The sequence below is a fragment of the Penicillium crustosum genome (genome assembly GCF_028827405.1).
Source record: "Penicillium crustosum strain IBT 35664 chromosome Unknown utg000003l_segment0_segment0, whole genome shotgun sequence".
Taxonomy (NCBI): Eukaryota; Fungi; Ascomycota; class Eurotiomycetes; order Eurotiales; family Aspergillaceae; genus Penicillium; species Penicillium crustosum.
In genome coordinates, this window is record NW_026623124.1 from 939,462 (window position 1) to 952,071 (window position 12,610).

The following is a 12,610-nucleotide window of genomic DNA, read 5'->3' on the forward strand; positions in this document are numbered from 1 at the left end:
CGAACAGGTCAATAAGCAGTTCATGCTTGTTTTTCTGATATATATATATATGTATATGTGCTTATGTATGTACATATGTAGGTATGGGTCACCTTCGGAGGTTGGAAATTACATTGGGTAAATGGTTGATGCTTGGCGCTTATATAAGAGCTCCTCTTCCCCCGGGGTGGTGCCCGCACTGGAGCATCTGAAACCATCCCATTATTCCCTCCCGGGGAATTATATTCCCCTCGCGTTGTATTACCTTGTAAGTTAGAACTGTTCTGTGCTAGCGTGGTTTCCTCTGCACCCTTTCTTCCGTACATATTCTCCGTGAACCTTCTGACACTGTCATGCTATAGGACTTGGATGTCTTGCGATGGTTTCTTCCAAATCTCGAGTCCTTGGTTGGAGGAATCTTGGTAACCATTGCTTGGTTATGCAGTCTTGATTGCTTTATTGTGTCATCAAAGGAAATCTATTTTTTTTTTGCAGCTCGACATGTCTGAGAACGAACGTCGGTTAGTATCGACACCGACCAGGCCCAGCGCCGTCCCGCCGTTGGGCCCGTCTGACACGGATGCATCGGGTAAGCCCTCCGGCCCGCCGTTACGGGCCAACCTCTCAACTTGCATGCACAAACCAGCGGAATCTTCCCAACCAGCACCTTCTGCATCTGGGCATGGCCCCAAAACAGCCAAACCTGGAAAGCGACGACGCGCCGCTGAATCGACGAACGCACCTAAGAACCAACACTTCTACTTTGTTGATCAGAACTCGTCATCCAAAGAAAAGCGCGCTCATGTTATGCGTCACCATGTACAGGAAAAAAGGAAACAGCACAAAATGTCACGCGGGATATCCCCCACAGAGAAAACCCCAGATTATACCTCACATCCGGCGAAGAAAGAGGTAGGAACTGTCGAACAGACGCGACTGGAGTCGCCTTCGACAGCTGCGCAATCCCCCCCAAACGGGGAAACTTCGGTATGGGAATCACTTTCCTTTAGTCAAGTATCTAGGCCACAGCCAAGGCTAGCCTAATCTAGGTGTAGGCTTAGTTGCAAGACGATGGATCGGGATGCTAATCTCATGGTATGATACAGCTACAAATCAGATTCTCAAATCTGAAATCACAACCTCATACATCCATGGTACAACACATTGGGTCGCCGATCACGATACTCGATGCTTCGCGAAGGGATCCGTTTGCCAGTCTCCCAATGGAATACGACAGCCTAGATATTGAATTGGCTGATTATTGGAGGAACAAGTTGACGTACTGGTCCGGGCAGAACCTTCACGTGAAAAACCAGATTTTCCGTACTGCTATGGGAAACGTTCTCTCATTCAAGGCAGTAGTCCTGTCATACTGCGCGCGGTGGAAAGCACAACTGTACGGCATGTCCGATAGCACCGAAATTCAGCGCCATGTTGTTCAAGCTGCGAAACTTATCGATGATGCTACCTCAGGCTTGGCGCTAGTCGGGGTGGATGATCTTGCAATGGCCTTGGGTGGAATGGCCTTGCACGAAGGGCGCTTCGGGAGCCGGCAACTGGCCCACACATATGTCGATCGGGCGGTGCAGGTTATGCGACCGAGAACAGGAACCAACAGGCCTGTGGAAGTATTTATCCACTACATCCGATACCTTATGATGCCAGAAGGCCCCCCGATCAGTTTGACCGAGCAGCAATGGCTGCTCACTTTTCTGCGCGGAGCTGAAGACCTTATGCGAAAACACAGCTCCCCCGAATACATCCTCCAAGCACCCTATAGACTCAAGGCTTTCGAGATGGAAAGTCCTCTATTTTCCCTGCTGTCTAGTGGACCGCGGCCCTCGCAAGTGCCGCCCGAGGCGCGCGTTTATGTGGTCCGCGATGCGCATACCCAAGAGGTCAGCCGAACGGCGGCGCTCATTTATATCACGGCTGCATTGTGGGATTTCCAGGAGTCCCCAAACAAGACTGACCGATACCTTCGCTTTTTATGTACGACGGTGAAACAGCACCATCTCGATCGAGATCCAGCCTGTGAAACCCTTCTATGGTTGCTGCTGGAGGAAGGACATGATTCCGATCTACAAGATCCCGAACGGGGATGGTCCACTGGCGAGCTGCTCCAGGCGCACAAACGGCTACGGCCAGATCTTCAGTTCCAGTTTAATGAGATTCTGATGAGTTTCTTATCTTTTCAAAGACCTATCCGTGGGGTCACTGCATTTGAAGAGGACCTTCGACATAGTTTACATAATTCTCAATGATAATTTTTTTTTTTTTGATTAACTCAACACACCTACTCTGTCCGGTATACTATGGTGTCAACACACAACTCAGGCACGAGTGAAAAATCTTGGCAGTCCTGGACCCGAGTACCAGGATAAGTCTAAGCGTCATTGAGTTCACCCCAGTGCCCAGGTGGAGACTAAGGAAGGGGGAACCTTGGAAGCTCCAGGGCCGGTTGCCCCTTCCAGATTTTCCGACAATTTGATATTCTCTGCATATATCATAAGCAAAAAATAAAGAAAAATCTATGATCCTTTAGACGTTGCCACACGACTTGGCAAAGAAAGATCGGGTCTCCATGAGTCCCAAGCGCATGCGTAACGCCGAGATATCTCCACAAACTCACCCGACGCTAACCAAATACGTATGTACCGCCCGTACCTAGGTAGGCGTGTTGCGTCGCCTACAGCTATGCACCCGTGAATTGTGAGATCGATCGTCATACAATTCGCTGGTTGTAACTCTAACGTTACAATATACATTACAGGAGATCAATTCATCACCCACGATTCATGATACCTAGGTAGAATCCAGAATGTTACATAGATTTTTTTTTTTTTCATTGACGTATACGGAGTAATAAATGCAGCCCCTGTTGTTTGGGGGCGCAGCTAAGGTTTCAAGTTGTGAGAATGTCATGGTCGTCTTAGGGCTCGGTAACTTTACCTACGGAGTACAACACTGATGGACTCGCGAAGGGGGTTTCATGCAAATATTAGCCCCACCGAACACACAGATTCGGGTCAATAGTGTAGCCCACTAGCTAGCCTTAGCGCTCTGTGTGGCGACAAATCCCGATCTACGGGAGTTATTGGACCCAGCTCAGGTACTCCGTGTTTGGTATGAAATTATCATTTGACGATCACCTCATGACTTACTCCGTAGTGGGAATAGGCATGCAATGACACGACCGCAATGAAGTTAATAGTCCACTGACAAAGTAGAAAGTAAAAGAAAAAAGCAATAGCAATTGTAAGAGCAATAAAAAAAAAGCATCGAACAAACCTCACATCTTCCTGGACTCCGATATTGACCTGTGGAGACACAATTTACATACCCCTGGATTCTCCAAGGCCCGAAAGATAAATTCCCTGGGACTTTCCTAAATTTCGAATATGTGCGACCGAGGATTCTGTACGGAGTACTCCGTACCTACAAAGTATTCCAAGAAGTTTGTTTTTGTCTCCCAGCATCCCTTGCACAATTCGAATTAATTAACATCCTTGTCAATTGAGCGTCATGATCGTCGGGTAAAGTAGCTAAGTAGCTACGGTAGCTCATTTCGGTTGTACAGGGTAGATGTGGCTGGGGTTGTGTGGCGGAGATGTCCGTGTCGAAGGCTGGAAAAATTGGATCGGGTGTGAAAATCCAATTTTTTTACTCCGTACTCGGTATATTAAAAAAGAAAAGAGAAATTCATTCCATGTGATTGAATAAGAGCCATGGGGCCACCCGTGGATGGATCATTGATTGCGACGAACATGGATGGATCTTTGGGTCATATCTCAACCACAGCGGACAAAAGTCTGGATTGCCCACTTGCCACCCATGGATTGGCCAACGCTAGATTGTGATATTTAAGTTCAATTGCAGGAGAAAAAAAGAGAAAAAAAATAGGAAAAATGAGCAAAACAGAAAGAAAAACAAAAATTAAAAAATGAAAAATTCCAAAATAGGAAAATATCCCCAAATAACACGAAAACATTATCGAAGGTGCTCCAATTACGTAGACAGATCGAAGATCCTAGCCCCTCTCCTCCCTGTTGTCCATGGGTTCCATGGGTCCTTACTAAACTTTAAGCTTCTCTCTCTCTCTTTCTCTTTTTTTTCCCTTATCTTTTTTATTTTTCCTCATACCTGGGGAGACTTAACCCCCTCCCCCCCTCTCCCTTCCCCCCGATCCTTCACACACGTGAATTTGAATTTGAATTGTGTTTTTTGGACATTTTGAATATACCCATTGCGAATACCTTCAGAATGGCCAACGACGCCGTCCACTGGCTGGTTGCCAGGGACTCGGTAAGCCCTGTCGCACACCTAAGGTAGCTGGATCTTTACTAACGATACTAGAGCGATAACCCGCAGGACACCACGCCGTCCCTGTCTGGCCTGCTCACCACCCTAATCCCCGCCCTCATCTCCTTCGTTGTGATGGTGTTGCTCTTCATCATCCTGCGTAAGAGCAATCGCAGAATGTATATGCCCCGAACCTACATTGGATACCTTCGTCCCTGGCAGCGCTCCCCCGAGACTCCGACCGGAAGCTGGAACTGGATCAAGGCCATGTACCAGCTACCCGACACCTACGTCCTGCAGCATCACTCGATGGATGCCTACCTCATGCTTCGTTTCCTCAAATTGTGCTCCGTCATCTTGTTCGTCGGTTGCTGTATCACTTTCCCCATCTTGTGGCCTGTCAATGCCACTGGTGGTGGTGGAAAGATCCAACTCAACAAGCTGAGCATCTCGAATATTGCCGATACTCAATACGGTCGTTACTACGCCCATTGCTTCCTCGCCTGGATCTTTGTCGGCTTCATCTTCTTCATGATCACCCGCGAGCACCTCTTCTATATTAACCTGCGCCAGGCGTACCTTTTCTCGCCCGCCTACGCTAGCCGCCTCTCCTCTCGCACCGTTTTGTTCACGACCGTTACCCAGGACCTCTTGAATAAGGACAAGCTTCGCACCATGTTCGGCCGCGACAAGGTCAAGAATGTCTGGATCGCAACCGATACCAAGGAGCTCGAGGAGAAAGTCAAGGAGCGTGACGCTGCTGCCATGAAGCTCGAGGGTGCGGAGACTAAGCTCATTGTGCTTGCTAACAAGGCGCGCGCTAAGGCCCTGAAGAAGCAGGGCTCGGCTGAGAACCCCGAGACTGACATTGGCAATGGCCAGTTTGATGATGAGTCTGGCTCCGTTGCTGCTCGCTGGGTGGAGGCTAAGAAACGTCCCACCCACCGTCTCAAGATGCTCATTGGCGAGAAGGTTGATACTATCAACTGGGCCCGTTCGGAAATCGCGCGTCTCTCTCCCGAAATCGAGGAATTGCAGGCCAAGCACCGCGCTGGTGAAACCAAGCTGGTCGCCTCCGTCTTTGTCGAGTTCTACAATCAGGCTGATGCCCAGTCTGCTTTCCAGTCTGTCGCCCACAACCTCCCTCTGCACATGAGCCCTCGCTACATTGGTTTAGACCCTACTCAGGTTATCTGGTCCAACCTCCGCATCAAGTGGTGGGAACGTCTCGGTCGCTACGCTGCCACCCTTGCTTTCGTTTGTGCTATGATCGTCTTCTGGGCCATTCCCACTGCCGTGGTTGGTGCTATTTCCAACATTGACTCTTTGACCAAGATCGTTCCTTTCCTGAAGTTCATCGACAGTGTTCCGTCCTGGATTAAGGGTGTTATTACCGGTCTTTTGCCCACTGTCATGATGGCTGTCCTGATGGCGCTGGTCCCTATCATCCTTCGCCTGATGGCGAAGTTGGGTGGCGCTCCTAGTCTCGCTGCCGTTGAACTGACCGTCCAGAATTGGTACTTCGCTTTCCAAGTTGTTCAGGTCTTCCTGGTGGTGACTGTTGCCTCATCCGCCACCAGTGTCGTTAAATCTATCATGGACAACCCATCCTCAGCTGCTTCGCTGCTAGCCCAGAAGATCCCTACCGCATCCAATTTCTACATCTCCTACATCATTTTGCAGGGATTGTCGTTCAGCGCCGGTGCTCTTCTCCAGATTGCTGGCCTCATCCTCGGCAAGATCCTGGGCAGATTGCTCGATAGCACCCCTCGCAAGATGTACACTCGTTGGTCAAGCTTGGCTGGTCTCGGATGGGGCACTGTTTACCCTGCCTTCACATTGTTGACCGTCGTTGGTATGTTAACCCCCCCTAATTGGTGTATTTTGATTACGATACTTACTTTCGTTATAGCAATTGTCTACTCCTGCATTGCGCCGCTTGTCATGGGCTTCGGTACCATTGGTCTCTACCTGTTCTATTTCGCCTTCCGGTACAACCTGTTGTACGTATCGAACGCAACTATTGACACCCAGGGCCGGTCCTACACCCGTGGTCTGCAGCAGCTCACTGTCGGCTGCTATCTGTCCATGGTTTGTCTGATTGGCCTGTTCGCCATTGGCACCGGTGCCAACAGAATGGCTCTCGGTCCCCTTATCCTGATGATCATCTTGTTGATCTTTGTCATCCTGTTCCACATCTCGATGAACACCGCCATGGAGCCCCTCCTCAACTACTTGCCCAAGAACCTCGAGGCCGAGGAGGAGAGTCTGCTCGCCGCGGAGAAAGGCAACGTCAGTACCTTGAACGAGAAGTCGAAGGATGACGACCTGAACGGCGCCAGCGGCTCCATCTCGGCCCCCCGCGACAGCGGCGTCGCCAACGTGGACAATGGCCTCGGCAGCGTCGACTCTGCCGAGAAGGGTCTCACTGATACTTCGTCCTCGGCGCCTAAGCCGAACATGTTCACCAAGTTCCTGCGTCCGGACCTGTACCACAACTACCACCAGCTGCGCAAGCTGGTTCCCAAGCCCTCGGAGATCCCAGTTTACCCCGCTGAAGTCGAGCGTGACGCCTACTGCCACCCCGCCATCACCTCGCAGCCTCCTCTTCTCTGGATTCCCCGCGACGCCCTCGGAGTCAGCTCCCAGGAAGTCGCGCACACCTCGCGCGTCATCCCCATCACGGACGAGGATGCCTATCTCGACGAGAAATGCAAGATCCAATGGAACGAGGAGAAGGGACAGCCCCCCATCTACGAGGAGAAGATTGACTACTAAACGCCCTCTCTCCCTGCTCGATCTTGATGTAGTTCTCGTTCGAATGTCTAGTCAATGTTCTGTCTCACCGGCCGGCGCATGCATCCTGTTCATACGCCTTGTATACAGACATGCCATTGCCGACCTGGTTTCTTCTGTGATACCCAGCTGGCTAGTCCACTTGACTGGCTGGCTCTAACTCGGGCATTTTGTTATATTTGTCCATCTAAGATTGGTTCCCGGAGCTTACACACTTCCCGCGCCTTTCGCTTTTCCTTTCTATAATTTTTAAAGTAATCAATCGGTGGTGCTTGTTCATGTCTCATGTCAATGTTATGTTGTGAGGATTTTGGCCATACAATTGGACATCGTGGACTATGCTTGACGATTCTTGATTTCGAGTATTTATTACATGATGTATTATATTCACCCGACCACTTTTGGTTAGGGCTCTGAATAATATGGATGATTTTTCCTCTTTTATTTATACGTTTCCAAGTCTTTTATAATTTAGACCATCGACTAAAAAGCAGGGTCACTTGTCTGAAGTCAAATGATTGTAAACGAGTGTGTACATGCCTGCCCAGGAAACACCATGGGCAGTGCAATAAGAATAAAATGCCCTTCGCAGCCGAAGCTGAAATAAGCCACTGCTCAAATCCTCCGCTCTGCTCCTTTCCTCCTTTTCATTTTTTTTTTTTTTTTATATTTTCTTCTCTTTTCTTCTTCGCCTAGTAACCAGCCTCTTTAGTCTTCTTCCGAAGATTCCGCCTCGTTAAGGACCCCCGATTCGACAACCCGGACCCAAGCGTTGGCATGCTTGTTTCCCTTGTTGTTGAAAATGGAAAATCCACCGTTTGGCTTTTCACAGATTTCCCCAGAGAGACCAAGGATCTCCTTGAGCGCCTCTGCACTGAACACTTGACGGATATTCCGGGTCTTCCTTTTCTGCAACTCGATCATATAGTCGTCAATGGATCCTTTGGCCACAACCTGGACCGATTCCACAACGCGCAGTTGTCCGATGCGGTACAGCCGACAGTACGCCTAGAAAATTCATTGTCAGCTTGCTATTGACCTTTCAACCCTTCTGTGATCTGAATTCTGGCTCCCTTACCTGGTCCTGGATTGCTTCATTCCACCAAGGATCCACGAGGATGCACTTGTTAGCCATAGTCAGATTGAGACCGACGCCACCAGTCCTCAGGGAAGAAATCATGATCTTGATGTCCTTCTCCTCGCCGAATTGCTCGATTTGCTTATCACGCGAGATGGGAGATACCCTGCCTGTAATCTGTATGGATGTTGTTAGTTATTATGACTTGTTGCCTTTTCCCAACCTTGGACGTACAACTGTGTATTTCCAGCCCTCTTCCTCACACATGTACTGAAGAAGCCGGACAGTCTTCAGGAACTGAACGAAGATCACGATCTTGACGTCCTCATCCTCTTTCACCCAGTTTGTGACGAGTTCTCGAACCGCTGTGGTTTTCGCGGATGGCATGCTATCGCCAACCCGCGAAATCCAATCATCCTCATCATCACTGGGCTCACCCCAATCATCATCTGATAGATCTTTGCGTAGGTACTTTTGTTTGAAGAACTTTGGAGTTCGGCTGTCAAAAATCTTTTTGCCCTTTGGCTTTGGCTTTGACTGCTTTCTTTTCTTTGGTGTGCCTTTCTTTGGTGAGTTCTCTGGCGCATCATCGGAATATCCGGCCTCCTCGATGGGGTTCTGGCAGGAGGTGCAGACTCGGGGGATAGTATCGATTTTTCCGTTTGGGTCGGGAAGTTGATCAAAACATCCTTTACAGTAAAGGTGTTGACAGGACGTGACAACAAATGACTTATCTTCTGTGACAACTTCTTCGCAACGAGGGCATTGCCTGCGTAGAAATTCCTGATACTTCCCCTCGTGTAGACGGATGTGGACGATGGTTTTGTAATATATGTCCCGAAGCTCGGAAAAATTTCCTGGAAGCCTTGGCCGGGAAGCGATCTTGTTTGCCAGAGCGAGAATCAAGTCGATAATGATTCCAGATGTGGTCTCGGTCACACCTTCCAGTTGTGCCATATCTTTGAGCCCTTCAATGACACCTGTGTTGAGAACGGCCTCGAGAGACTTTTGAATGAGGAGCGGGTGGCTCACAAACATTCTCAGCATTGTTATAACGGCGAAGATGCATCTGCTTTGTTTTTGTTTTGTATCAGCCGTACCTGATAGGTTGTGTTAGCGCGTTGCTCATCACTAGAATTGCCAAGCTTACCCTCGATCATCGCGATACCGAGGTCCTGGATTTCCCTGTAAAGCAGTCTTTCAGCTGCGCAAAGCTCGACCTCCACGACTCGGCTGTTGAATCCTGGAAGTGTGACGATCGGCTTGCCAAGAAGCCGCGTACTGTATGTGCTGCGGTGTAGCACGGTTTCCAGGATGTTGTCCAACCCCTTAGTGAAAGGTTAGTTTCAGATTTTGAAGTAAAGGCTTCATGATACTAACATTGGAATACCTCTTCAAGAAAGTCTCATACTCCATTCTTCCCGAGGTAAAGATGAAATGAAGATATGGGTACAGTTCTTCCGCGCCGCTGGAACATATAGTTAGTACACATGATTCCAGTCATTTCAAACCCACAGTAGCTGATGCTTACTTGTGTAAAGGTGTTCCGCTCATGGCCCATTTGAATTTGCCTTTCAAGGCTCGGACAGCGATAGAGGTTGCGGAATCTTTGTTCTTGATTGCATGAGCTTCTACAAGGTTGGATTAGTATCAATGTGGATATGTTATAGCAACGCCAACGTACATACCATCAAGGACGATCCGGTGCCACTCAACCTTATGGAAAGGTCCAGCTCTGAGATTGAATTCTTTCTCCTTCAAGACATCAAGCTCTTCGGGAGACTTGTTCGTCACTGGTGGCTTCAACTTCGGATATGAATTGCAGATTTGCTCATATGTGGTAATCCTATAAAGTCAGTCATTAGACATAAAGCAGACAGTAACCGGCTTCAAATGTTGTCTTACACAATACGCTTTGCTTTCATCGCTTTCACAGTATCGCTCTGGCTTGCTTGTGAACCGGTGCAATACTCGAAAACGCTGTCGCTTATCTTTGATACGCAATGGGCATTAATTTGACTGATCCTATAACAGCCAAGTTAATAAAACAGTCTTATTTCATGAGTCTAGGAGTGTGACATACCACTGACCAATCAAGCTTCTTGGAACAACGAGTAGGGTAGGAGCGTGTGAACGATGTGGGATTTTTTCGTGCGCGATAGTTGCTTGTAAAAATGTAAGCTTTCTGATACCATAGCTTTATATTCTTAGTTCTTACCGAGAACTGTGAGTGTTTTCCCGAGGCCCATCTCGTCGCAGAGCAAGCCTCCATATGGCTCTTCCGTTGAGTTTTCGCGGTCATGCTATTAAGTTAGCTAAACATCATGTAACAACACCTAAATACCAAGCTCACCATCCACGCAGCAGCCTTGAGCTTTTTCAATAGTTAGTCACATATCATAAATTCGGTTTGATAGAGATTCGAACCTGATGGTGTTTCAACAACGTGTTGAGTCCGCCGACCTGCCAATTCATATCCACAATTTTCGCTGAAGGAGTGAACCTCTTAGAGTACTCAATTAGTGCGTTCGCGTCCTTCTTGGCTTGCGGCTGGTCCTCAATTGAAAGCTTCGAAACCTCCTCCGCGAGCGCTTTTGACTTATCCTTTTTCTGGGAAACAGGGATTTGGTACATATCGATTGCATTCGCATTTGCAGCGCTCAGTATGTCGCTGCTCATCAAGCTCTTGACCTGCTCATTCATGGTTAACGGATTCCTCGCCTTCTTTTGTCGCTCTTTTGAGGGCCGTTTTTTTGTTGGCTTGGTCGACGATTCCTTGGGATCAAACACGGAACCATCATCAGAAGACGGTTCCTCTTCATCAGCATCAGATTCATCATCCGAGGAAGATTCGTAATCTTCATCGGAAGCTTGATCGTTGTCGGAGCTTTCCTCCGAGTCTGTTTGATCCAGCGATTCTTGCTCGGGATTGTTGGGTAACTCATTTGGCTCGGGGTCCTCATTGTTGTGCACTTTGTTCAGACCGAGAAGAACCTTGCGGAGTTGCTCATTTGGCTTGACACTTGTGATGCTGACTTCCAGGTGTGGGAATTTGGCGGGACTGGTTGCCTGGTCCCCTGGCTCAGTTTTTACCTGCATATCGGCGACAGGAATTGAAGCCTCGCTTGAAGTTTCTTTTGGAGCCTCCTTTAAACGCTCGCTTGGAGCCTTTTTAGGAGGCTCTTTTGGAACTTCCTCAACTGGCCTCGTGATTTCTTCAATGCGTTGATCCATTTCGAGTTGATGCGAAGAATGGATTTAGAGCAGGGGTGACGAAAAGAGCCGAGTTGAGTGGACTGAAGCAGGGGTGACGAAAAGAGCCGAGTTGAGTGGACTGAAGCAGGGGTTGGCGAGAGAATGATGGTTGGAGATCTGAGAGTCGAAGATCAGTGAACCAGAGATCGTAGAATCAATGAGAAAATATAAGTTGGTGTTAAGAAATATGACGAAGAAATGAGAGATACGGATGGGAAACTGAGTACAGGGAGAGATATTGAGGAAGTGAACGGCGAAGACCGTGACAATGGCAGGAATGGAGTAGATGTTGAAAGAATAAAGAAGGGAAATAGGGATAAGTTGAGAGTGTCTAGGTGTAGGAAGAGTATAGTAGGAAAGATAAATCGAGAATGAGAGACGAGAAGACGAGAAGAGATAGTTCGAGTGTAAAATATATGATGCTTCAGTAATATTTTCGGACTTGAGCAAATAGGGTTTATGAAGATCACGTAGAAGATCAAGCAGAGATGGTAAGAGATACAATGTTTGTTGGGAACGATGTTTGGCCTTATTCAGCCAACGATTTATGAGGGATCGAGTGGGCGCTTTTGGGGGTCACAGTGTGGGCTAGAAGGTGAATGGACTTTAAAGGAGTCAAGATTGTTGACTGGAAAGATAATATTGAGGTATTTTATGAGTTGAAATGTAAGAACCATTCGACAGACTTCTTACCTGCATCATCTTCGATATCCTTCTTAGCTGTACTATCAAAGCAATATTTCAACATGTCTGTTCGATGTCTTTTTCTTTGTCTTTTTTGGTACCCGCGTTAATGCCCTGGGGATGCCGCATTTTTTTATATATCCGTTCTTAGGTCTAAAAGGATATACGTAGGTACTAGATAGGTGATATAGGGGCTGTATAAGCGGGCGACTGTTCTCTTTATAGAAGCATCATACAACTATCCTAAAATAGTGTATTATTAAGTCGAAAATAGATGAAAGGAATGTACATCAAAAACTAGTTAAATTAGGCTAGACATCTCATGACCATATGGATTAAAGTACGAGCAATGAAGATAGTGACGATAGCCCTAATGAATCGGCCGTCACGATAGACCTCTAAGATAGGATCCGGAGCTCAAGTTTCATCCCTATATTAAGAATGATATTCAGGTTCTTTCTCTATTTCGATTCCTGGGGCTGGTTATTATAAACGACCTTCGTGCCCTTCACACCA

General features: G+C 47.9%; 3 protein-coding genes across 3 annotated transcripts; 2 read left to right on the forward strand and 1 right to left on the reverse strand.

Annotated features, from left to right (window-relative positions):
• Positions 1-480: 480 nt before the first annotated feature.
• N7487_007403 (uncharacterized protein) lies at positions 481-2,243 on the forward strand (the record flags this gene model as incomplete). The annotated part of the gene is made up of 2 exons (XM_056875133.1): positions 481-966; positions 1,086-2,243. The coding sequence occupies 2 exons, from the start codon at positions 481-483 to the stop codon at positions 2,241-2,243; spliced, it is 1,644 nt and encodes a 547-aa protein (XP_056727321.1).
• A 1,999-nt stretch (positions 2,244-4,242) lies between these two features.
• Positions 4,243-7,059, forward strand: N7487_007404 (uncharacterized protein; the record flags this gene model as incomplete). The annotated part of the gene is made up of 3 exons (XM_056875134.1): positions 4,243-4,284; positions 4,336-6,136; positions 6,194-7,059. 3 exons carry the CDS (start codon positions 4,243-4,245, stop codon positions 7,057-7,059), a joined length of 2,709 nt encoding a protein of 902 aa, XP_056727322.1.
• Positions 7,060-7,785: 726 nt separating this feature from the next.
• Positions 7,786-11,389, reverse strand: N7487_007405 (uncharacterized protein; the record flags this gene model as incomplete). Its single annotated transcript, XM_056875135.1, has 12 exons — positions 7,786-8,085; positions 8,156-8,332; positions 8,390-9,255; positions 9,306-9,483; positions 9,536-9,623; positions 9,687-9,786; positions 9,844-10,001; positions 10,061-10,180; positions 10,239-10,320; positions 10,374-10,458; positions 10,509-10,529; positions 10,583-11,389. 12 exons carry the CDS (start codon positions 11,387-11,389, stop codon positions 7,786-7,788), a joined length of 2,982 nt encoding a protein of 993 aa, XP_056727323.1.
• Positions 11,390-12,610: the final 1,221 nt, after the last annotated feature.